Source organism: Muscardinus avellanarius, assembly GCF_963383645.1.
Source record: "Muscardinus avellanarius genome assembly, chromosome: 15".
NCBI classification, from domain to species: domain Eukaryota; kingdom Metazoa; phylum Chordata; class Mammalia; order Rodentia; family Gliridae; genus Muscardinus; species Muscardinus avellanarius.
The window spans coordinates 87,645,017-87,671,397 of record NC_137801.1 but is presented as its reverse complement, the minus strand read 5'-3'; the positions used below and the strand labels follow the sequence as shown (position 1 = coordinate 87,671,397).

Below are 26,381 nucleotides of genomic sequence, written 5' to 3'. Positions count from 1 at the left end.
GCGTGGTGGCGCACGCTTGTAATCCCTGCGCTTGGGAGGCAGAGGCAGGAGGATCGAGGCCAGCCGTGCTGGCTTAAGAGACCCTGTTTCAAAAATACAGAAAATAGGTCTGGGAGTGTAGCCCAGAGGTAGAAGGGCTTCCAGGAACCCCAGTACCACCAAAAAAAAAAATCTATTTCAAGCCAAGTCGTGATGGTGCACGGTGGCTGTGATCCCGACACTTGGGAGGCTGAGATAAGAGAGAGAGAGAGAGAGAGAGAGAGAGAGAGAGAGAGAGAGACACGCTTTCAAGCTTTCTTTGGTAGTAGCAATTGAACCCAGGATCATTCTACCTCCTAGCTATATCCCAACCCTTTGTATATTTTTATTTTATTGGTACAAAGGTTGGAACCCAAGGGCATTCTTTATCTGAGCTATACCCTCAGCCCTATTTTATTCTTTTATTCTGAAACATGGTCTCACTGAGTCACAGAAGAGGGCCTCACTGTGTTCTTGAGGCTGGTCTCAAACCTGAGATCCTCCTGTCTCAGCCTCCCAAGTATTGGGATTACAAGTGTGGGCCACCATACCTGGCTTGTATATTTTATTTTGAAATAGGGTCTCACTAAGTTGCTGAGACTGGTCTCAAACCTGTCATCTTTCTGTCTTGGCTAGTCAACCTCTAAGCTCCACCCCCCCAGTCTTTATTTTTTATTTATTTTTAAACAGGTCTTTCTACATTGCTGAGGCTGGTCTTGAACCTTTGATCCTCCTGTCTCAGCCTCCCAAGTACTGGGATTACAGGTGCGCACCACCTTGCCGGGCTAACAGTCTTATTTTTTTAAGCTTTTATTGGTGCATTGTAATTATATGTCATTTTGTAGTTCCCAGTGATAGCAACATACTTGCAAACCATAGTGTGCAAAGTTCACTTGGTGAACTTCCTCCTGGCTCCCACCCCAGCCCCTCCCATTCCCTATACCTGGTATTAAGATTGGCATTGATACGTGTGTGTGTGTGTGTGTGTGTGTGTGTGTGTGTGTGTGTGTGTGTGTGATGCTGGGCTTGAGCCCAGGGACATTCTACCCCTGAGCTACACCCCCAACCCCTCCTTTATCTGAATTTTCCTTTGATTCTGTTTTTTTCATTCTAGCTTCCGAATATAAGAGAAAATATACAGCCCTTGACTTTTTGAAACTGGCTGATTTCAGCATAATATTTTCTAGTTCTATTTTCCTGAAAATGACATAATTTTGTTCTTCTTTGTGGCTGTGTAGAATTCCATTGTGTGTCTATCCCATGATCCGTAAGCCATCTGTTGATGGACACCTCAGCTGGTGCCATAACTTGGCTGTTGTGAGCTGTGCTGCTATGAACATGGATATGCATGATTCACTAGAAGATTCTGATTTCAATTCCTTTGGAAAGATACCTAATAGAAGCCATCAATCGTTATTAAATGGTTGTTGATAGCAGAAATGGCGTAGCGGGTGCTCCACGGCGAAGGCCTGTTTATATAATCATGCAGCCAGGCCAGAAGCCTAAAGTGTATCCAGAATCGTCTCCCCCCCCACCCCGTCCAGCGGTCGCTGAGCTGTGTCATTGTTCTCAAATGTCAGCCGGGCTCATTCTTCTCTGCTTTTCCACCTCTTTGGCCCTAATTCAGACTTTCCTGGTTCCCGGCCAGGGCCGTTGCTGTCACATCCTAACTGTGGTCCTGCATTTCTTGTCCTCGTGCTCCCACCCCCGCCACCTACGTAGTGAGTCACTCTCTAAAAATGCAAGGGGTCCTCCTAAAACCCAGGGCTTGTCATTTCTGGCATGCGTCCCCGGGGCCTTGCAGGAACTCCCTCCTGGCTCCTGAAGAGGCATCGCCATGAACCCAGAGGACACGCTGGCACGGAGCCCTCTTGCCAGGCCTGGCACCCACAGTCACGTCTTCCTACGCTGCCATCTCCTTGTTCTCGCCCTGGTAAACCCCTGTTCATCTCCAGAAACCAGCTCACAACTCTCTGTCCAACCCTTCCCGGCCATCCCATCCTCCTCTGCGTCCCCGCAGCACCTCCTCCTGACTCCTGTGCCTCCCATCCCCTCGAGCCACCACCATTGACTTCTCCAGCCTCCCAGAGGGGTTATTAATCAGTGTGACTATTATGTATGAATTATCAATTAGCTTAGCCCCCATCTCATTCACATGAGAACTGTGGGAATGAATGCTGAATGAATGAATGAATGAATGATGAACAATGAATGAATGATGAACAATGAATGATTGCCGACAGCCCTTGAATCTTGGGCCCTTTCACTGAGACAGAGATACAGTGATAATGAGGCAACTTGTAGTTGTGGAGTTTATTTTATTTAATTATGTGGTACTTGGGATTGAACCCAAGGCATTCTGCCTCTGAGCTATGTCTGCAGCCTATGTTTTATTTTTATTTTGAAATGGTCTTGCTAGGTTGATAAGAATCTCACTACTTGCTGAGGCTGTCCTCCAACCTATGATCCTCCTGACTCAGACTCCCAAGTACTGGGATTACGGGTGTGTGCCACCACGCCTTTTGTATTAAACTTGCTCTTGTCTCTTTTCTCATTTACATCTGTAGCCAGTTCTGTGAAATTACTAAAGCAGGCTTTTTATTGATTTTATTTATTATTTTTATCTTTTCTGGTTCTGTAAATAGAACCCAGGGTCTTTCATAGGCTAGGAAGATACTCCTACTCCTGCCCCCAGCCCAGGATTTTTTTGGGGGGAGTACTGGGGATTGAACAGTGATATTCTACCTTTGAGCTATACCCCAGCCCTTTTTATTTTTTATTTCTAAACAAGGTCTTGCTAAGTCGCTGAGGGCCTTGCTAAATTACTGTGTGCTGGCCTCCAACCTGCAATCCTCCTGTCTCAGCGTCCCAAGATCTGGGATTATGGGTGTGTGCCCCCATGCCTGGATCAGCCTGGAATTTTTCATATTCATTGTGCGTACCTGAATAGCCATACAGGTCAGGGAGAGCAGGTTGAAAGGTATAGGCTACTGACGGCAGGATTTGCACCTCGCACTTGGTGACTTCTGTCAGGTCAGCTGCTAGGGCATATTCTCATCCATTTGAATTTAACACTGTAAAAAAGCTACATAAAAACTTAGTTAAATCTAGACGGGCATGGTGACACATGCCTGTGATCCCAGTATTTGGGAGGCTGACAGAATCACAGGTTCGAAGCCAGCTCAGCAATTGAGTGAGGCCCTTAGGAACTTAATGAGACCCTGTTTCCAAATAAAAACTTAGTTCGATCTAGCTGACCAGAGTAGCACATGCCTGTAAACCCAGTACTTGGGAGGCCGAGACAGAAGGATGACAGGTTTGAGGCCAGCCTCAGCAACTCAGTGAGACCTTGTTTCAAAATAGAAAATAAAACGGGGCTGAGGATGTAGCTTGGAGGTAGAATGCCGCTGGGTTCCATCTCTGTACTGCATACACAACACAGCCACAACACCTAGTTAAACGCGGTTTTTTTTGTTTTTTGTTTTTTGTTTTTTTATCTTGAGGAAACTGGTCCGTGACCTGGGCTCCTGCTACTAGCTGTGTTTGGGGAACCCAGCTGTGAGGTCCTTCTGTCTCGCTGCCTCCGGGGGGGCCCATTGTCTACGCAGCAGCCCCTCATGGGCTGAAGAGGCAGAGCAGGGTAGATCACAGGGGCTGCCATGCCGTCTGGAAGGGGACTTGCCCCACCCCTTTGATGGACAGAGACGAAGTACGGAAGTGGTCTAAGGAGGCCCAATGGTTTGTGCCGCTCAGAGCAAGCGTATTCCTAAACGGAGACCCTGCAGGAGGGTTTTGGGTGCCAGGCTCCCCTTCCCGGCAGAGGACAACACTGTTTCCTCTGGATGCAGGACTTCCCCTTCTCTGATGTAAGAGCTGTCTTTGTCTTTTTCTTCTTTTCTTGGTACTAGGGATTGAACACAGAGGTATTCTGCCTCTGAGTTAGGCCCCCAGCCCTACTTCTTTTCTTTTTATTAATTAATTAGCTAATTAATTAATTAATTAATTAATGGTACTGGGGATGGAACCCAGGGGAATTCAACCTTTGAGCTACACCCCAGCCCTATTTTTTATTCTGTCTTCTAAAACAGGGCCTCACTGAGTTGCAAAGGGCCTCACTAAGTAGCCGATTCTGTCCATGAACCAGCGATCCTCCGGTCTCGGCCTCCTGAATGCTGGGATTACAAGTGTGCACCACAACTCCCAGCTCTTTTCTTTTTAATTTTGAAATAGGCTCTCACTTAAGTTGTGGAGGGCCTAACTAAGTTGCTGAAGCTGGTTGCAAACCTTCAATCCTCCTGCCTCAGCTTCCCCAAGCGCTGGGATTACAAGCCTGGGCCACCACGCCTGGCTCCCTTATTTTATTTTTAATTTTGAAACAGGGTCTCCCTAAGTTCCCGAGGGTCTTGCTAAATTGCTAAGGCAGCCCTCAAACCTCCCATCCACCTGTCTCAGCCTCCCATGAAGTGATATTACAGGCTGTGCGCCACTGTCCTTAAGAGACTGGAGCGAAAGCCAGGCACGGCGGCACGCACCTGTAACCCAGCACACGGGAGGCTGAGACTGGAGGATCACACCCTGGAGGCCAGTTTCAGCCACTTGCCTAGCATGTGCAAGGTCCTGGGTTCCCTTCCCTAGTGCGCATGCACACACACGAAACTATTTCCAGAAGGAAGAAATAAAGAACTTTGTGGCTGGCAAAACCGGATCCCAAACTTAAGGGCAGAGGTGCCCGGACCAGCCTCGCTCCCCAGTGCAGTGGTGGAGACCTGGGAGCTGGCCACTTCCGAGCTGAGCCTTAGCGTGGAGGCAGCTGTGTTCACGCTGTGTATCAGGGCCGGCTACTCCCGGCTCTCATGAGGCTCCAGAGGGGCGGTGCCTGGGGCGCCCGTCTCCACTGCCGCCCGTCACACACGTCCGAGTCACGTGTACGTGGGACTCATCATCCACCTGAATTGCCTTTTTGGGAATAGTGGTGGGCTTGTGTTGACATTACTGCTTTTTATTTTCCTCTTTTTTTTTTTTTGCGGTACTAGGGATGGAACCCAGGGTCATTCTACCTCCAAGCGACACCCCCAGCCCTGTATTTTATTCTTTATTTTGAAACAGGGTCTCACTAAGTTGCAGAGGGCCTCACTAAGTAGCTGAGGCTGTCTGCGAACCGCGATCCTCCGGTCTCAGACTCCCGAATGCTGGGATTACAAGCGTGCGCCACCACACCCGGCCTGCTTCTTCTTTTCAAGAGTTTTTTTTTTTTTTTTTCCCCTTAAAGCCAGATGTGATTGTGCAAACCTGTAATCCCAGTATGTGGGAGGCTGAGACAGGAGGATCACAGGTTTGAGGCCAGCCTCAGCAATGTAGCAAGATCCTGTTCCACTTATTGCTTGCTTTGGTAGAAATATGGGCACTAGGGGAGAAAAAAATAAAGACAGGATTGTGCATCTAGTTATTTTGCAAGATTGCTCAATCCTCAGAGCCGGCCTGACTCTGCTCCAGAAGTTGCTTCCTCAGCAGGTCCGCCTGGCCTTCCCTCCAGGGGACATCCTGTTTCTGAATGTTCCTTGAACTCTGCCAGACTGTGTCATGGGCTATCTTTTATTCTCCTCCTTTCTTTTTTATTGTGGTACTGAGGATTAAATTTGGGGATGGGGGGGCCTGCCTCTAAGCTACACCCCCAGCCCTTTTTATTTTAAAGCAAGGTCTTAAGCCGGGTGTGGCCGGGCACCCTTGTAATCCCAGCCTTCAGGAGGCTGCTAGGGCCTGCCTCTAAACTACGCCCCCAGCACTTTTTATTTTTTCTTTCATTTTAAAGCAAGGTCTTAATCTGGGTGTGGCGGGCACCCTTGTCATCCCAGCATTGGGGAGGCTGGGACAGGAGGATCGCAGTTCACGGCCAGCCTCAGCTACTTAGTGAGGCCCTCTGCAACTCAGTGAGACCCTGTTTCAAAATAAAGAATAAAAAACAGGGCAGGGTGTGTCGCTTGGAGGTAGAATGCCCCTGGGTTCCATCCCCAGACCTGCAAAAAAAAACAAAAACAAAATAAACAAACAAACAAACAAGGTCTCGCTAAGTTGCTGAGGCTGGCCTGAAACCCGGCTCCTCCTGTGTTGGCCTCTCAAGTGCCGGGATTACAGGTGTGCGCCACTCTGCCCAGCTCAGACCATCCAAGGACCAAGCACGAGGGCGCGAAGCATCATCCTGGGGTTAGGTAAACAAGAGGACTTCCACCTGTGACCCGAGGAGTGATGCCGGCGAAGGGGGGTCTGGCTCAGGTGGACCATGCGGACTCCACGGCCCCGGGAGTCAGGCAGGAGTGGGAGAGAGGTCAGAGACACTGAGGGGTGGATGGATTTTTTGAGAGCAGTACTAGAAATTTAACCCAGAGGTTTCTACCTCCGAGCTACACCCCTACCCCTATTTATTTATTTATTTATTTATTTATTTATTTATTTATTATTTTTGGTGGTACTGAGGTTCCTGGAAAGCCTTCTATCTCCAGGCTACACTCCAAGACCTGTTTTATATTTTTATTTGGAAATAGGGTCTCCTAAGCCAGCACGGCTGGCTTAGAACCTGCGTGATCCTCCTGTCTCTGCCTCCCAGCGCGGGAATTACAAGCCTGCACCACCACACCCGGCCCCTTTTTATTTTTAATTTAATTAACTGGTTTGTTTTCGTGGTACTGGGGATTGATTTCTCTGAGCCACATCATCATCATCATCATTGTTTATTATTATTATTATTGTCATTATTATTATTATTATTATTATTATTAATTAACAGGATCTCACTAGGTTGCAGAGAGCCTGGCTAAGTTGCTAAGGCTGGTCTTGAACCTGCAATCTTCCTGTCTCCGCCTCCCAAGTATTGGGATTACAAGTGTGTGCTCCACGCCTGGCTGGATCTGAAAACCTTAAGCCGGGCTGGGCGGGCGTTCAGGGTTAGCTCAGGGTGGACTTTCTGCCAGCAGGAGCAGGGTCGGAGTTCCATGTCGCACCCCCTTCTAGAAAGAAAAAAGCAGCCAGCTGTTGTGTATGCTTTTAATCTCAGTCCTTGGGAGGCCGAGACAGGAGGATTGTAGGTTTGCCGCCAGCCTCAACTGCTTAGTGAGGTTCTCCACAACTTTGTGAGATTCTGTTTCAAAATAAAGATTAAAATAGGGTTGGGGGTTTAGCCTAAAGGTAGAATGCCCCTGAGCTCAATCCTGAGCACAAAAAAAAAAAAAAAAAAAAGGAGTAAGAGATAAAAGAAAAGAAACAAGCAAAGAAGCCTGCATCGGTCCAGTTTGAGGGAGGCCAGCCTTGGCTGGTGGGGTTCCCACATGGCTCCGAGGGCCCTTTGCCCTGAGGCGCCGCACCCAGGAGCCACGGGAGGCCTGTGCGGTCCTGAGCAGGCACGCCCGTCTTGTGCAACAGCCCTTATGACTGCCTTCCTGACCTTGCGTCTGCTTGGAACCAGGAGAGGAGAAACGCCTTCCTGCTTGACCAAAAACCTTGTCCCGAGCTTACCAGCTCCGCTTTGGCGTCGCTAACCCTCCCGGGGCGGGAGGACCTTGGGCCGGCGGCCTCTCTGAAGGGTCAGCAGGTGCATAACGCACCTCAGTGCCCTCAACCCGGCTCTGCCAAGGTGCCAGCTCTACACCTCCTGACCAGTGTGGCAGGACTTTGTAGTTCACCCGCCAGTGTTTCCTGGGAGTTTTAACAAGTGTAATTGAAGTCAGCTTCAATTACAGGTTTGAACCTGCAGATGTCTCCTCCAATGTAAATAAAAAGTGGAACGGAATAGCTCCTGTGTCTTTTTTGAAATTTAAACTTTTTTTGTGTGTGTGTGGTACTGGGGTTCCTGGAAGCCCTTCTACCTCCGGGCTACACTCCCAGACCTATTTTTTACATTTTTATTTGGAAACAGGGTCTCCTAAGCCAGCACGCGGGGCTGGCTTCGAACCTGCGCGATCCTCCTGTCTCCGCCTCCCAAGCGCGGGGATGACAAGCGTGCGCCACCACGCCCAGCAAACTTTTTGTTTTTGTACCAGGGATTGAATCCAGTGGGATTCTACCTCTGAGCAATACCCCTAGCCCTTTTAATTTCTTATATTGAAACAGGGTCTCGCTACGTTACTGGAGCTGGCCTCCGTGACGCATGTAATCTTCCTGTCTCGGTCTCCCAGGTACTGAGATTACAGTCATGCGTCACTGCACCCAGCTAAAATGAAAACCTTTTAAGACCAGAGAATACACAGACACATATTCCATTGGCTAATAGAGCTATCACACAATATATAACCTCTGGGAAATTCTTCTGGAAAATTCTATTGTTCCTTACTGAGATGATCAGAGTGAAAAAGGCAAATAATATACCGTCATTATGAAAATAGTTTTTATTTTGAGGAAAACTAAACTTGGGGTAAAATGAGTCTTGGATCCCTAGGGACCGTTGGACCACAATTTTTGAGAACGGCTATGATGGTACATTATCTCAGGGATAAGAAACTTCCAGACCACCTCATGGTCAGAAAATTCCAAATTTTATCTAGCCAAGAAGTTGCCCTTCCAATAACATTTTTATGTCTAAGAATTACGTACAGCTTAGCTGGGTTCAGTAGCACCCAGTATTCCCATTACTGGGAGGCTGAGACAGGAGGATTACAAGTTTGAGGACAGCCTCAGCAATTTAGAAAGACCCTCAGAAACTAGCAAGACTCTGTTTTGAAATAAAAATAAAAAGGACTGGGCTCAATCCCTAGTATTAAAACAAAAAAAGACACAAATTTTGTCTTTAGTTCACGACAATACCACTATGCCCAGATAATGCTTTTGTATAACATATATACAGAAATTTTCAGATTCAGCAAAAAAAAAAAAAAAAAATGACATATAGCTGGTGTTTTCCTTTTTTAATTTTAGAGAGCCAGGCATGGTGATGCACACCTGTAATCCCATTACTTGGGAAGCTGAGGCACGAGGATTGCAGGTTCAAGGCCAGCCTTGGCAACTTAGCGACTCTCAGGAACGTATTTCCAAACAGAAAGTTTCCAGCTGGGCGTGGTGGCGCACGCTTGTAACCCCAGCATTTGGGAGGCTGAGACAGGAGGATCGCGGTTCGCGGACAGCCTCGGCTACTTAGCAATGCCCTCTGCAACTCAGTGAGACCCTGTTTCAAAATAAAGAATAAAAAAGTTGGGCAGGGGGTATAGCTCGGAAGTCAAATGACTCTGGGTTCCATCCCCAGACCCGGAAAAAAAAAAAAACTGTTTACAAACAGAAAAAACAAATGCTAGGGGTCTAGAATGCCCCTGGGTTCACTCCCTAATACAAAAATAAATAAATAACAATAGTTTCTGACTTACAGAGAAATTGTGGAGATAGTATGGGAAATCCCCCGAAGCCACACCTTCACTTTCTCTTTTATTAACATCTTCCATGAATATGGTACATCTGTTACAATCGACGCACCACCCTGGTACATTGACGACAGTTCACAGCTCTCCTGTTTACCTGGGTCCTTTTCCTGTCTCCGCATTTCATTCAGGACACCAGATTCCACTTATTTGTGTATCTTTAGGCTCCTCTTGGTTATGATCAATTTTCAAACTTGCCATGTTTTTATTTCTTTTGCAGTTTTCAGGCTGACTGGTCAGGTGTTTTGTGGAATGTCCCACAAGTTGGACCTGTCTGATATTTTTCTTATTAGACTGAGGTTTTGTGTTTTTGAGAGGAAGCCCGTAGATGAGAAGTGCCAACCCCATCGTATCATATCAGGAGCACATTCTAGCAGCATGACTAATCACTGTCCGCAAGAACCCCGGTCACCTGACTGAGCTGATGTTTGCCAGCTTCTCTGTCCTAAAGTTTTTCTTCTTGCCCCGTTTTGGAAGGAAATCACTATCGACAGCCCACACTCCAGGACTGGGAAGTTAGTATTCACAAAGAGAGCTGGAATTCTTCATGAAGAATTCTTCATGAAGAATAGACTTCATGAAGTCTATTCTCCCATATTTGATCATATATATCAGTATAGACGCATAGACACTTACTTTATACCGTGGTTATAATTAATGCTATTTCATCACCTTGCTCAAGTTGTCCCAGCTTCGCTCAATGGGAACTCTTGAGGTTGGCTGCTGGGTCTCTTTGATGTGACCCCTCATTAGCCCTGTGTGTTTGTATTGCAGGTTGTGTTTATGTTTTATATACATCCCTCTAGGCTTATCTTAGCTCTTTCCTGCTCCAATCTGAGAATCATCCATTTCTCCAAGGAGTCTTGGTTCTTCTTATTCTTCTTTCTACTTAAAATTAATGAATCAAGCCGGGCGTGGGGGCACACACTTGTAATCCCCGTGCTTGGGAGGCTGAGACAGGAGGATTGCTCAGGTTTGAAGCCAGCCTCAGCTACTTACTGAGGCTCTCAGCAACTAGTGAGACCCTGTTTCCAAATAAAATAAAATAAAGGTCTGGGAGCATAGCCCAGAGGTAGAAAGCCTCTAGGTTCCACACCCAGTACTACCAAAATAAATAAATAAATAAAATTAATGAATAAGTCTTACAAGATTTCCCAGTTGTCTTCAAACCACTTTTGAAATGATAGACTTTTTCTTCTTTTAGCACTAGTGTTTCATCTTCAGTTAGTTATAAAACTTTGTGCTTATATCAGAATTTCTTGTGAGTTGACATTTTCGCTAATAATAGAGGATTCACTACAACAGGTCATCTGACATTCTAAAAATTGGCTCTCTGGGTGTGGTAGTGCACACTTGCAATCCCAGTACTTGGGAGGCTAAGACCGGAGGATTGCAGGTTCACAACCCTCTGCAACTCAGTGAGATCCTGTTTTGAAATAAAGCATAAAAAATAGCTCAGAGGAGCTGGGCATGGTGGTGCACGATTGTAATCTCAGCATTCGGGAGGCTGAGACAGGAGGATCGCGGTTCAAGGACAGTCTCAGCTACTTTGTGAGGCCCTTTGCAACTCAGTGAGACCCTGTTTCAAAATAAAGAATAAAAAAAAAAAATAGGGCTGGGGGTGTAGCTCGCAGGTAGAATGCCCCTGGGTTCCAGCCCCAGTACTGTTAAAAAAAAAAAAAAAAAGGAAGAAAGAAAGAAAGAAAGAAAGAAAGAAAGAAAGAAAGAAAGAAAGAAAGAAAGAAAAAGAAAAAAAATTAAGAATAAAAAATAGGGCTGAGAAGCCGGGCATGGTGGCGCACACTTGTAATCCCCGCGCTTGGGAGGCTGAGACAGGAGGATTGCGTGGGTTTGAAGCCAGTCTCAGCTACTTAGTGAGGCTCTCAGCAACTTAGTGAGACCCTGTTTCCAAATAAAATACAAAATAGGTCTGGGAGTTTAGCCTCTGGGTTTCATCCCGGCACCACAAAAAAAAAAAAAAAAAAAAAAAAAAAAAAAAAATTAGGGCTGAGAGCATAGCTGGGAGGTAGAAGGCCCCTGGGTTCAATCCCCAATATGGAAGGGGAAAAAAAAAGCTAAGCAATATTTCTTCGTTACCTAATGTCTTACCATTCAGAACATGGGTGTGTGTGTGTGTGTGTGTGTGTGTGTGTGCATGAGAGAGAGAGAGAGAGAGAGAGAGAGAGAGAGAGAGAGAGGAGAGAGAGAGAGAGGAGAGGGGGGGGGGGGAGAGGGGGCGCTTGCAGTGCAGGGGATTAAACTCGGCCGCACTGCTAGGCAAGGACTCTACCACCGAGCTCCGACCCCAGCCCTGGCATCTGCAAGAACAGAAAGTTACCTTTGGCCCAGGACTACCTGACTCTGGTCCCCAGGTCTCTCCGCAGGTTTCTCTTCTGTAGCCTGCACACCTTTTAAATTGACTTTGCATTTTTGGTTTGAAGCAGCAAAGTAAGAAATAAGGGCTTGTTTAGCCGTAGGATCCCGGAACGGGCGGCCCGGTTCCCGCGGCGTCTCACGCCTGTCCCTCCGCTCTAGGTCTGACCGAGATGGCCGTCTTCAGCTGTGAGGCCCACAACGACAAAGGGCTGACGGTGTCCAAGGGCGTGCAGGTCAACATCAAAGGTAGGGGCGAGGTCCCTTGGTGTGTGATCTGGAGCGGGGGCTGCGGGCTGAGCTCGTGGAGCCACCGCGGGTGGGGGCGCCCTGGGCTTCCCGCTCTCTTGGGACCTGGGGGAGGCCACTTCACCCTCTGAAAAATGGGGATCATTCCGGAACCCACCTAGGTCTTTGATAAACTTTACTGTGCTGGGCGTGGTGACACATACGTCATCCCAGTACTTGGGAGGCTAAGACTGGAGATTGCAGGTTCCAGGCCAGCCCCAGCAACCTAGCGAGACCCTCGGCAACTTAGCAAGACCCTGTTTCAAAAATAAAAAATAAAAAGACGTGGGATGTAACTCAGAGGTAGAATGCCCCTGGGTTCGATCCCCAGTGCCATACAAAAAAAAAAAAAAAAAAAAAAAAACAGCAAATAAACAAAATCCTACATTATCTACTTTAGTTCTACTTATTCTAGAAAGAAAATAAATTAAAACGGTTATCTTTGATACTGTTAGCTTCTGTTTCCACGGTCATCCTGTCTTGTCCTCATCAACCCTGGAGGCGTCCTGGGGGTGGGGTCGCTTGAGCCTTGACCCAGGGAGTGGACTCAGTCCTCTTGGGTCACCAGGGCTGACACAAGTCTCTCCAGCTGCTGACACCGAGGCCGGAACCCCGGATCCTGCTCCTCTTTTTCTCTTTTTCTTTTCTTTTTTTGGCACTAGGGATTGAATGCAGGGGCATTTTACACCCAAGCTACACTAGTTCCCTTTTTACATTTTTTGAAATGGAGTCTCATTAAATTGCTGAGGCTGGCCTCATACCCGAGATCCTCCTGTCTCAGCCTCTCAAGTGCTGAGATGACAGGCGTGAGGCCCAGAGCCTGACTCGCTGCCCGTCTTTCTCCTAAGCTCCCTGTCTTTGCTTCTGCTGAGCTTGGGTTTCATTAGCACTGAGCCTGCTGGGCAGCGGAGTTCAGTAGCAGGGCGAGTGGTGCGTGTCTGAAGGTGTCTCGGGCTGGTGGAGAGATTCTGGCCCATCTCCCGGGTCCTCCTCCTCCTAAGTGATCATAGGTATCTCCACCCAGAGCTCAGAAGAAAAGACAATAAAGACGGCCTTTGGGGTTCTTTCCAGATCTTCTTTACGTTCTCATTTCAAGCACAGCAGTTTGTCTTAATATTAGATTTCTTTCTCTCTCTTTCTTTCTTTCTTTCTTTCTTTCTTTCTTTCTTTCTTTCTTTTGCAGTACTGAGGACTTAACCCAAGGGTATTCTCTTTCCAAGCTACACCCCTAGCCCTACTTTTTATTCTCTTTCTTTCTTTCTTTCTTTTTTTAATTTTTTTGGTGGTATTGGGGTTCATGGAAACCCTTCTACCTCCAGGCTACACTCCCAGACCCTTTTTATTTTATTATTTTTACTTGGAAACAGGGTCTCCTAAGCCAGCGCGGCTGGCTTTGAACCTGCGCGATCCTCCTGTCTCCGCCTCCCAAGCACGGGGATGACCAGCGTGCCCACCGCGCCCGGCTTATTCTTTATTTTGAAACAGGGTCTGTTAAGTTTCCAAGGGCCTCCCTAAGTAGCTGAGGCTGGCCTTGAACCTATGGTCCTGCTGTCTCCGCCTCCCAAGCGCGGGGATGACAAGCGTGCCCACCGCGCCCGGCTACTACCATTGGGTCTTAGTGTTGGATGTTGAGAAGTCGCCTTTGGGTCGTCTTTCTTCCATCTTATCTTTGGGGACGCCTGCGCTGAAGAGCAGGTGTGTTGACTAGTGTGCCGAGGAGGCTGGGTGTATGCGGAAGGGATTCGACCCCGCACAAGAAAGCCACTCTTTTTTTTGCTCACTTTTTTTTCAGCAAATCAACCGGATGAAGTCTATGAAAAGGCATTTTCGCTTTCTAAAAGTTTATTGGAATTTTTAAAAAACTGAGCAAACCAAAAGTGATTACTGGAGGAAGTGTATAACTTCCTTCCTTTTTTACAAATTCCATTATTACAGTTCCCAAAAGACATGTTGAGAATTTCAGAAATTCACGAGGGGGCACACATTCGTGAAGGCCTTTTCCTGAAGTAGAACCTAATATAAATCTTAAAACGCAGGAAACAAAGAGCGTCCACAGCTTTCTGCTTCACACGGCGTCTCGGTGAACATGTTTTTTCTTACCTAAATCCCGTATTTTAGCTTCCCTTGGTTTTAAGATTTATGTTAGAGCAACCAAGAGCCTCTTCTTCGACACCGTGGCCACTGTGATGCGTGTGGTCAGCTTCGGATCTGGAAAAGACGGATCCTCGGGGGCCGCTCTACAAATAATCTGTGTCAGGAAATGACCTGAACAATAGGCTGGTTGTTCCTCGGTCTCGAGTGCAAGTCCACTTAGAAAACTGAAACTTCTGAATGCGGGCCGCTGTGCACGTGTAAAGGGGTCCTGACCCTGATCCCCCGCCCCCCAAGTTTATTCCTTCACCGCCTTCCTCCCCACATCTGTCCCGCGCGCACCTGCGCTACCCTGTTTACCCCTCACATCCTCGGGGAACCGTGTTCACCGCAGGCGTCTAACTGGGCCCCGGCCCTGCAGCTGGGGTGGGCCTCCACCTCTGTCCCTGTGGGTGCCCACGCAGGCCGGCTTGCGGTCCCTCGAAGGAGGCCTCTGGTGTCCTGGTGGGCGACACAGACTCGGGTCAGGCAAACCTGAGTTCAAGTGCCTGTGCTTTATTTATTGGTTGGTTGGTACTGGGGATTGGGCACGCTGCCTTCAAGCTACACCCCCAGCCCTGTTTGTTGTGAAGCGGGGTGTTAACAGTCTCCGAGGGTCTCCCTAAGTTGCTGAGGTTGGCCTCTAAGTCCCTGTTCTAGTGCTTGGAACCTCTCTTGAGACCTTTGGCAAGTTTTTAAACTTTTCGGTCCAGTTTCCTCATCTGTAAACGGGGATCACGAGATGACCTCTGTCAAAGTGTTCTAGTGATGACTAAGGGAAGCAAAGTCCACGAAGTGTCTGGTGCAGAGTAAGCCTGCAAGAATGCTGGCCCCCGATTTCGATGCTGTTAAATTTTATTAGCCAGGCGTGGCGGTGCACGTTGGTAATCATGGTGATTGGGAGGCTGAGATGGGAGGATTGCAGGTTCGTGGCCAGCTTCAGCAGCTTAGTGAGAACCTGTCTCAAAAATAAAAAAAAAAAGGCCTAGGGATATAGCTCAGTGGTAGAATACACTGGGTTTAATTCCTACTACCACTAATATGTAAATATACTAATATATACATATACATATATAGAGAGAGGGATAGATATATGCTCTCAACAATTAAACCAGGTGCAGTGTATTTATACCTGTGAACCCAGTACTTGGGAGAATTGTAGGTTCGAGGCCAGTCTCAGTAACTTAGTGAGACCCTGTTTCAAAAAATAAAAAATAAAAAGGGCCGGGGGTGTAGCTCAGTGGTGGACTGCCCCTAGGTCCATCCCCAGTCACATGCGCGCACATACACACATACACACACTCCCTCGCTTGATCCGTGAGTAGGAAAGCCGACCTGAGTTCCACTTCCCAGCCCCAGAGAGACATAACTATTCCGGCCTGGAGGACCTCTGCCCACGCGGGCCGCGTCCTCAAGCCCGGGTGGCTCTTCTTGAAGCCCCGCGCTCCTCCAGCTCGCCCCCGGCTCGCCCGTAGCTGGTGCCTTCGCTCGAGCCGTGGCTGGTGTTGACCTGTGTGCCCGCTTTCCACAGCGATCCCCTCCCCGCCGACAGAGGTCAGCGTCCGCAACAGCTCGGCGCACGGGCTCCTCGTCTCCTGGGTCCCGGGCTTCGATGGATACTCCCCGTTCAGGAATTGCAGCATCCAGGTAAACCTTCAGGGTGTGGAGGGAGGGGCTCACTGTGCTGAGGGGCGGCGGCTTCTCCTTCCCCCTGCGATGGCGATGGCGCTGCTCGGCACCTGCCCTGCCCATGCGGGGTGCCCACCCGCCGCTGCTTTCTGATGCTCTGTCTACCTCCCACATCCTTCGCTGATATGGCCATGACCCAACCAGAAGAGAAACGTGTCTCCAGGGGAGAATGTCTTGAGACCAGGGAAATTGGGGAGGGTCCCGGGGATTGAATGCAGGGGTGTTCTACCTCTGAGCTACACTCCCAACCCTATTTTATTTGTTATTTTAAAACAGGGTATCATTAAGTTACTGTGCACTGACTTTGAACCTGCAATCCTCCTGTCTCAGCCTCCCAGATACTGAGATTTCCGGTGCAAACCACCATGCCCAGCAGAATTAATTTTTTTCTTTTTGGTAATTCTACCTCCAAGCTATCATTCCAGCTCTTTTTTATTTTGAAACAGGATCTCAGTAAGTTGCTGAGAATCTCGATAACTTGCCGAGGCTAGCCCCAAATCTGCGATCCTCCTGTCTCAACCTCCCACGTACTGGAATTAGAGGTGCGGCACCTCCATGCCCAACCAGAATTCATTTTTAATTACAAAACATATCCCTGAATGAGGGGCAGCTTGTGACCAAGAGTTCAGGCTGTCAGGCGCTCCCCGGCAGGGCTCCTCCTCGGCGCCGCCTTGGAGAACAAACGGGCCAGCAGAGGGTAAGTCTCCCACGCTGTTAAAAGTAACACCTTAACGCTGGGCGTGGTGGCGCACGCTTGTCATCCCAGCACTTGGGAGGCTGAGACCCGAGGATCGCGGTTCAAGAACAGCCTCAGCTACTTAGTGAGGCCCTCTGCAACTCAGTGAGACCCTGTTTGAAAATAAAGAATAAAAAAATAGGGCTGGGGGTGTAGCTCGGAGGTAGAATGCCCCTGGGTTTCATCACCACTACCACACACACCCCCCAAAAAAGTAACACCTTAGCCAGGCTTGGTGGCACGTGCCTGTAATTTCAGTACTTGGAGGCTGAGCTAAGAGGACCGGCTTTGAGACCAGTCTCAGCAGCTTAGCAAGACCCTTAGCCAACGGAGTGAGATCCTTTTTCAAAATAAACAATAAAAAGGGCTGAGGAGGTAGCTCAATTGTTGAGGGTCCTTGGATTCAATCCACTCCAACATGCACACGCACAGCAGCACCCCCCCACCCCAAGTTATTCAGGATGTCCTGGGGAAACCTGGAATTACAGGCCTGTAGACTCTTCTACCACTACCTAAAACTGGTAGCAAACGGCAGTAGAAGAATGCAGGCCAGTCATCCTGAGACGGCGTCTTGTGTGTTCCTGAGGGTTCCTGTCGTAAAAAAGGAGACAGCGACAGTGTGACTGAGCGGCCCGCTGAGCGCCCGCAGGGCCCGGGCTTCAGGCAGTACCTGCTCGAGACACGCTGGTCTGCAGGCCCGGGGCGCCTGGGACCCCTGTCGGCAGAGCTGGTGATCCAGCGCAGGGTGCTCCGATGCCAAAGGCCGAGCTCAGGACCACCTGCCCCACGGTCGCGGCAGACCACCTGTGTGGGAAGAGGTTAGCAAACACCTGGGTCGCCTGCTGGAGACGGGAGTGCGTTCCCCCTAGTGCATGGTCATACAGCAAACGGGAATCGTTCTTTGTCTTCCCAGTGCTGGTCTTAGTACTTAAAAACATGCAAACCAGCCGGGCGTGGTGGCGCCCGACTGTAATCCCAGTACTTGGGAGGCTGAGACAGGAGGATCGGCAGGTTGGAGACCAGCCTCAGAAACTTTGTGAGATCCTCGGCCACTTAACAAGACCCTGCTTCAAAATAAAAAAATTAAAAGGGCTGGGGATGTAGCTCAGAGGTAGAACGCCCCTAGGTCCCATCCCAGTATCACAAAAACAAAGTTAACCTAACACAAGCCAGTCATATCACCTCATCTTAGAGAAGTGATGTCCAAAGAATCTTGTCAACCAGATGTTTTTAATTCCAACTGGGATTAATTTCTCTGCCGCCAATGCCTCCTCTAACAGCTGTTCCTTCTCTGAGGAACATAAGCATGTATTATCCCCAAAATAGCCTCCGCCCTCACCCACCACCCCAGTCTTGCTTAATTCTTGCCCAACTTTATTTACAAACCTTCCAAGTACCGCGAAGTGTTAGGAATCCATAGTGCGTCTGCCATTCCTAGCCAGCGGGAAAAAACCTCCTGTGATGGAGTCCATGTAACGGAAGAGTCACGTGAGAGGCGTGCGCTTTGCCAGGTGCAGTGGTGCACACCTGGAACCCCAGCACTGGGGAGGCTGAGACAGAGGACTGCCGGTTGGAAGCCAACTCGGCAATTTAGTGAGAGCTGTTTCAAAATAAAAGAAAGGGCTGGGGATGCAGCTCCGAGGTAGAATGCCTCTGGGCTCAATATCTAACAATGAATAAACAAGTAAATAGACTATTCACTGATTGTTCATGTATTTATAATTGTACAGCCATTACTGCCCTCCAATTTTATGCCTGTGTTCATAAGAGATATTAATGCATCCATTTTTTTTTTGGTAGTAAGGATTGAACTCAGGGGCATTCTACCTCCAAGTTATACCCACTGCCCTATTTTTTATTCTTTATTTTGAAACAGGGTCTCACTGGGTTGCAGAGGGCCTCAGTAAGTAGCGGAGGCTGTCTGAAAACCGCGATCCTCCTGTCCCAGCCTCCCGAATGCTGGGATGACAAGTGTGCCCACCACGCCCGGCTCCCTTCTCTTCCTTTACTTCTTTTGGAGAAGTTTTTCAAAGGTTAAATTTTCTCTAGATATTGAATAGGGTTCACCAGCAAAGCCATTCGGTCCTTGGCTTTCCCTCTGGGAAGGTTTCCTAGCGTTCACTCCGCCTTTCCACTTGGTGTGCAGGTCTGGCTGGTCAGTCCGCTTCTCCTTGGGTCCGTGTTATGGTTTGTGTCTCTCTCGGATTCCGTCACTTCACCTAAGCCATCTCATTTGCAGTTATCCAGTTGTGCCTAGTTCCACTGCACAGTATTTCTTTGAATTTCTTGGAGGTTAATAGCAGTGCCCTTCCTCTCCATTCATGAGTTTAGTAACTCCTGTTCTCTCTCTCTCTCTCTCTCTCTCTCTCTCTCTCTCTCTCTCTCTCCCTCCCTCCCTCCCTCCCTCCCTCTCTCATTTTTTTTATCAATCTAGCTGAAGGTTCATCAGTTTTATCAGTCCTTTTGAAAAACCAACTTCTGTTGTTTAAATTTTTTATTCAGTTTATTCCTTTCTGATTTAGTTTTCAAATTATTTCTTCTGTTTTCTTTGGTTTTAATTTCTCTTCTTTTCCTACTCTCCTAAAATAGAGGGTTAGGTTATTGATTTGAGATTATTTCTTCTCCTCCTTCTTCTTCCTCCTCCTCCACTACTACTACTACTACTTCTTCTTCTTCTTCTTCTTCTTCTTCTTCTTCTTCTTCTTCTTCTTCTTCTCCTCCTCCTCCTCCTCCTCCTCCTCCTCCTCCTCCTCTTCTTCTTCTTCTTCCTCTTCTTCTTCTTCTTCTTCTTCTTCTTCTTCTTCTTCTTCTTCTTCTTCTCCTCCTCCTCCTCCTCCTCCTCTTCTCTTCCTCCTCCTCCTCCTCCTCCTCCTCTTCTTCTCCTCCTCCTCCTCCTCCTCCTCCTCCTCCTCCTCCTCCTCCTCCTTCTTCTTTGTGGTACTGGGGATTGAACTCAGGGGCATTCTGCATACACCCCAACCCTAGATTTTTTTCAGTACTGAGGATGGAACCCAGGGGCATTCTACCTCTGAGCTACACCCTCACCCCTATTTATTTTTATTTTGGGTCTCACTAAATTGATGGGAACCTCACTACTTGCTGACGCTTCTCTCAAACCCGAGAGAATCCTGTTTCAGCCTTCCAAGTATTGGCATTACAAGCGTGCGCCAGCATGCCTGGCTTTGTTTTTATTTTGAAATAGGCCCTCGCTAAGTCGCTGAGGTTGGCCACCACACTGTGATCCTTCCTCCTTTCTCGGCCTCCCAAGTCCTAAGCTTATGGGCATGAGCCATCACACCCAGCCTGGCTTTCATATTGCATTGAGTAGCCTTTGTTTTCTCTGGCAGTCCTCAGGGTAGTAGGCACGAGCTCTAGGAGCTGTATTTTACATTTTGTTGATTACCGGTGTGCATCCCCATTCTGAAGCGACCAAGTATGGGTTTGTGGTTCATTTCCATTTTAAACCGTGACTGGTAACAAATGAATGTTTTGGACGAGGTTCAGGTCCGCGCACTGGCACCAGCACTAGCGGGGCACACCCTCCCGCTTCCTTTGGTCCTGACGTCTGTTCCTTTCTCTCCCCATTTTTGGGCCGCAGAGTCCAGTCCTATTTTTAACTGTCCACGTACATGCCGCTGCCCCCAGGGACCACTCAGAAGGTTCCAGAATCCCAGCTTCTAAGAGCGTGCTCACAAAAGCATACAGTGTCCGAAGCGCTGCCCGTGCAGCTGTTAGGAGGAAGACCGGACCGCCAGCCGCGCTCTGCCCCACCTAGAACCAGCCGAGGTCAGCAGGAAGTGGGTGCCGGCCTCAGCACCAAGACAGTCATCCCTGCCAGCCGCCCCCGAGGGAAGCGTGCTCCTGTTTCTCCCCCCGTGGCTCCTCGCACGCGGTCCCTTCCTGTCACCGTGGAGTCTGAGTCAGAGGCGGGCCGTGCTCGGACCCCACCCTGCGGCCTCACCAGGGCATTCCGAGTTCCAGAACGCTTACTTGTGGTCCTCTGCCCTAAGGTTCAGGATATGCATCCTGTAATAACAGCATTGCGGATCCACACCCCGTAGTTATACAGTCTTTATTAATAGGAATATATTTTGAAGACTGAAATCCCCCCCAAAATTTGCTTTGAATTACTTCTGTTTTATCCAATACTATCTTTGTGTGTGTGTGTGTGTGTGTGTGTGTGTGTGTGTGTGTGTAGTACTAGGGGTGGAACCCAGAGGCTTTTCTACCTCCAGGCTATACCCCCAGCCCTATTTTATAATTTATTTGGAAACAGGGTCTCACTAAGTTGCTGAGAGCCTCACCAAGTAGCTGAGGCTGGCTTCGAACCTGCACCATCCACCTGTCTCAGCCTCCCAAACACTGGGATTACAGGCATGCACCACCATGCCTGGCTTCTATTCTGTCTTTTGTGAGTGTATGTGTGGTAGTGGGGATTGAAGCCAGGGGCATTTACCTCTGAGCTGTACCCCCAGCCCTATTTTTTATTCCTTATATTGAAATAGGGTCTCACTAAGTTGCAGAGGGCCTCACTAAGTTGTTGAGGCTGCCCATGAACCTGCGATCCTCCTGTCTCAACCTCCCAAGTACTGGGATTACAAGTGTGTACCACTACACCTGACTGTCTTTTCTGATTTTATAAGTAATAAGTATTGTAGACAATGGGGGAGAAAAAAACCACCAAAACAGTCCTGTAACCTCCTTCTCAAACAGAATGCATGCTTAATATGCCTCAGTAGGAAACAGGGTAGAGCCAGGCGTGGCGGTGCACGCTTGTAATCCCAGTACTTGGGAGGCTCAGGCAGGAGGATCCCAGGCTCACAGCCAGCCTTGGCAACCTAGCGAGGCCCTCTGCAACTTAGTGAGAACTTAATTCCAAATAAGAAATAAAATTGGGCCAGGAGCTAGGTGTGGTGGCACATGCTTGTAATCCCAGTACTTGGGAGCCTGAGGCAGGAGGATCACAGATTTGAGGACAGCCTCAGCAAGTAGTGAGACTCATCAACCTAGCAAAATTCTGTTCCAAATTGAAAATAAAATTGGGCTGGGGATGTAGCTCAGAGGTAGAATGTCCCTGGGTCCCATCCCCATTGCCAAAATTATAATAGTAATAATCTTTGACATTAGAGTGATAATCATTTACTCTTGTCCACTGCCACGGTGAGAATCCTAGCAAAGCGTTTTCCCGAGGTCCGCAGTCGCTGCGTGGGCCCCCTTGGCGTGTCGAGAGGACGCCGGTCCCCGGTGCAGAGGAAGGGCCGGGGCTCTGAGCCACGCACCCGGGCCAGGTCTCACCCTCCTTCCGCCTCCCTGACTTGGTCCCCGGCTGTGCTCTCCATTCAGGTCAAGGAAACAGACCCGCTGAGCAACGGCTCAGTCATGGTTTTTAACACCTCTGCTTCGCCACATCTGTATCAAGTCCAGCAGCTGCAAGCCCTGGCCAATTACAGCGTCGCCGTGTCCTGTCTGAATGAGGTCGGCTGGTCTGCGGCGAGCCCCTGGATTCCCGCCAGCACCACCGAAGGAGGTGATTCCTGGACTCACGACGGGCATTCTGTTCCTGAGGGGTGTGCCTTTAAAAGATTTTCCCACTGGCCTAATCTCGAGTGGGCATTGTTTTCTTTGGACCATGTCTCTGAAGGCACTTTTAAAATTTTTTATTCTACTTTTTGATACTGAGGATTGAATACAGGGATATCTTACCTCGGAACTACGCCCTCAACCCTTTTTATTTATTATTATTTTTTAAATTTTTATTTTGGCGGTACTAGGGATGGAACCCAGGGGCATTCTACATCCGAGCCACACCCCCAGACCTACTTTTTATTCTTTATTTTGAAACAGGGTCTCACTGAGTTGCAAGGGGCCTCACTAAGTAGCTGAGGATGTCTGAAAACCACGATCCTCCTGTCTCAGCCTCCCAAATGCTGGGATTACAAGCGTGCACCACCACGCCTGGCTTATTATTTGAAACAGGATCTCACTAAGTTGTTGAAAATCTCAGAGTTGCTGAGGCTGGCCTCCGACCTGTGAGCCTCCTGCCTCAAACTGCCAAGTACTGGGATTATAGGCGCCCATGTGTCCAGCTCCCTTTTTATTTTTTGCAGACAGCGCAGCTTCTGTGTAAGGAGCTCGGCCGCCCGCGAGGCTGGTCTCTACGGGGGTCCCAGAGTCAGTTCCCTGCAGACCATGAGGGATGGGAACATTTTTAACTGTGCGCCCTTTCCATACCCCTCAGCTCATCTGCGCTCTCTGCACCCTTGCTGGCTGCACGGCTCAGGGGCCAGAGGGGCCTGCAGTCGTCCTTGCGGTCTTGCTTCTGGGCCCGTTGGCCTCACAGCCTTGCTCTCTCGAGCCCCAGAGCATGGCCCGGCCTCCTCTGTCATTCTACCTCAGTGCCTGTCACAAGCTCAGCTTAGGAAGTGAATTTTTTGTGTGTGTGATACTGGGGTTCCTGGAAGCCCTTCTTCCTCCGGGCTACACTCCCAGACCTATTTTATATTTTGAAACAGGGTCTCGTAAGCCAGCGCGGCTGGCTTCGAAACTGCGCGATCCTCCTGTCTCCGCCTCCCAAGCGCGGGGATTGCAAGCGTGCGCCACCACGCCCGGCATGAAGTGAATTTTGATGGCGTATACCTGTAGACCTGGTACTGGGGAGGCCAACACGGGAGGATCCCAGGTTCGAGGCCAGCCTCAGCAACTTAGAGTGACCAGCGACTTAGCAAGACCCTGTTTCAAAATAAAAAATAAGAGAGCCGGGCGTGGTGGGCACGCTCGTCATCCCAGCACTCGGGAGGCTGAGACAGGAGGATCGCGGTTCGTGGCCAGCCTCAGCTACTTAGCGAGGCCCTCTGCAACTCAGTGAGACCCTGTTTCAAAATAAAGAATAAGAAATAGGGCTGGGGTTGCAGCTCGGAGGTAGAATGACCCTGGGTTCCATCCCCAGTACTGCAAAATAAAGAAAGAAAGAAATAATGAATAAAGAAAGAATGAACTGGGAGTGTAGCTTGGAGGAAGGACACCCTGGGTTCATCAGCCTAAAGGACTCATTCATTAAAACTCATGCGCTAGTTCAGTGATGCTTCACTGAAGAGAGGGTGGAAATCTGCTTTTAGTGACCCTCTCTTTTTCTTGCTTTTCATAGAGCTTGTGTGTGTGTGTGTGTGTGTGTGTGTGTGTGTGTGTGTGAGTGAGTGACTTAGGATGGAACCCAGGGGGAATTCCACCTTCGAGCCACACCCACATCCCCATTTTATTTTTTAGTTTGAAGCAGGGTCTCACTAGGTTGCTAAGAAGAGTCTCGCTACATTATTGAAGCTGGCCTCGAACCTGTCATCCTCTTACCTCAGCCTCCCAAGTACTGGGATTACAGCGCGCGCTGCCACACCTGGCTTCACAGAGACCCTTCATGTCTCCTCCCTTTTCTCTGTAGCCCCGTCAGCGGCCCCTCTAAACGTCACCGTGTCCCTGAACGACTCTAGTCATAAGGTGGTCGTCTGGTGGGCGAGGCCTCCCCTCAAGAGGCAGGACGGGGACCTGGTGGGCTATCGGCTTTCCCACGCGTGGCGGGTGCCGGGGACCTCCGTAAGTCTGCCCACCCACCCCGTGCACCTCCTTTTGCCTTACTGGTTGAATCCTGTTTCGGTGCTTTTGTTCTGCTGCAGAGAGAGCTGGTGTGATCGGGTTAAGCGAGGGACCTCCCACTGGGACACAGCCTGTGTCATCCAAATTAGAGGTGGCCGGCCGGGGTGGCTCTGCGGGTGGCGGGGGCCCCAGGGCTCCATCCAGGGGCACCTGCCACATTCTTCTCTCACAGAAGCCTCCGTATGGGCCACTGTGGGTACCGCGCCCTCGTGGCACTAGGATGCTGCTAGTCCTGCATCCGCATCAGCATCCGCGTCCCCATCCGCATCCTCGAGGCCTGAGGATGCTGCCAGCCCCGCCCTGCATCCCTGTGGTCGCTCATTTCCACCAACCCCAAGCGAGGACACAGATGGGTGGCCTCCCTCGGCTGGGCCTGGGGGCCCCTGCGCCTCCTTTCTCATCTCTCTTTTCCCTCCCCTGTCCCCAGAAAGAGCTCTCTGAAGAAGTCGGCCAGAATGGCAGCACAGCTCAGATCTCTGTCCACATCCACAACGCCACGTGCACGGTGAGGGTCGCGGCCGTCACGACCGGGGGCGTCGGGCCTTTCAGCGACCCGGTGAGCATCTTCGTCCCCGCGCACGGTAAGAGCCGGGGCCCCTGTCGCAGCAGCAGCTGGGGCCGTGTGCACCCCGGGGCCACCTGGGGAGCAGCTGCTAATGAAAGAAGGCAAAACGAAGACCCATGAGAATGTCCACCGCCAAGATGGAAGATGGGGTGGTACCCGCCCCCCGGCCGCGCACCACGGCTCTTCACGCCAGCAACATGCTAGGAAGACCATCCTGTCACAACACCTGAGTTGACTTGTTGAATTTAGGTTGTTTATTAATTAATTTATTTATTTATTTTGAGGTGCTGGGGATAGAACCCAGGAGCATTCTACTTCCAAGCTACACACCCAGCCTTATTTTTTTATTCCTTATTTTGAAACAGTTTCGGAGGGCCTCACTAAGTAGCTGAGGCTGGCTGCGAACCTTCGATCCTCCTGTCTCAGCCTCCCAAGTATTGGGATTATAAGTTTGCGCCACCACGTCTGGCTTACTTTATTTTTGTTTTTAATTTTGATTTTTTAAAGGTTTTTTTTTTTGGTACCAAAGGTTGAACCCAGGGTTGTTTTATCTCCAAGTATACCCCACAGCCCTTTTTATTTTTTTAATTTTGAAACAAGGTTTTGCTCAGTTGCTGAGGGTCTGACTACGTGGCTGAGGCTGGCCTCAAACCTGCAATCCCTCTGTTTCAGCCTCCCAAGTACTGGGACTACAGGCTTGTGCCACTGTGCCTCACTCCTGAATTTAATTTAGTTGAGTTATACATGCATGGCTCGGCTTTGGACAGGCCTTATGGCTAATCTTAACACTCTGTGCTTAGCACTGTTTATTTGCTAGCGCTGTTTTGCTGTGTTGTAAGCAGCTCTGCCTGCCTTGTTTCTGTCCCCTGAACTCTTGGGCTTGTGCCTTGTGATTCGTCTGCACAGAGCAACCAGTGTTTCCCACGGAAGCCGTGCTCAGACGGCCCTGGGCTCACTGAGCTAAATGCCCAGCCATGCGTGCTGGTGTTTGCCCCCTGCCGGGACGTTCCTTGGCAAGGCGCCCAGGGCCTGTGGACCACGCTGGCCTCCGTAGACCCGCAGGGCCACCTTTGCCTCTGACTCAAACCTGCACTGGGTTATTTCACATTAAACCACTGTCATAAAATCCAAACACAGATGCCTATATCAGTGAGACTTGCACAGTTATGAGTTCTTGCAAAACATGGCCTTTGTACCCACTAATGGGACCTGAGGGCAGATCAGAGTTCCTGTCTGTCTGTTCCCAGGGACCCCCAACAAGCTCCTCATTTACTAAGGAATTGGACTCACATTATAGCCCCATGGCCTGCAAGCTCGGTACCTGGGGAACATTGTTACTGGTGATGGGGAAACGGTGTGTCCTGCTGACTGGAACTCAGAGACAATGACATTCTCTTTTTTTTTTTTTTTTTTTTTTTGGCAGTACTGGTGTTGGAACCCAGGGGCATTCTACCTCTGAGCTATGCCCCAGCCCTTTATTTTATTCTTTTTTTTTGAAACAGGGTCTCACTGAGTTGCAAAGGGCCTCACTCAGTAGCTGAGG

At 49.3% G+C, this 26,381-nt stretch overlaps 1 protein-coding gene across 1 annotated transcript in view; it reads left to right on the top strand.

Annotated features, from left to right (window-relative positions):
- Positions 1 to 26,381, top strand: part of MERTK (MER proto-oncogene, tyrosine kinase) — a gene marked incomplete at both ends in the record, with an annotated part of 83,704 nt that overhangs the window by 31,053 nt on the left and 26,270 nt on the right. Inside the window, 5 exons of the mRNA XM_080711446.1 lie at positions 11,949 to 12,035; positions 15,736 to 15,851; positions 21,973 to 22,156; positions 24,062 to 24,213; positions 24,701 to 24,854. Of these exons, the coding sequence (XP_080567572.1) occupies positions 11,949 to 12,035; positions 15,736 to 15,851; positions 21,973 to 22,156; positions 24,062 to 24,213; positions 24,701 to 24,854 (693 nt within the window). The remainder of the gene's footprint in view (positions 1 to 11,948; positions 12,036 to 15,735; positions 15,852 to 21,972; positions 22,157 to 24,061; positions 24,214 to 24,700; positions 24,855 to 26,381) is intronic.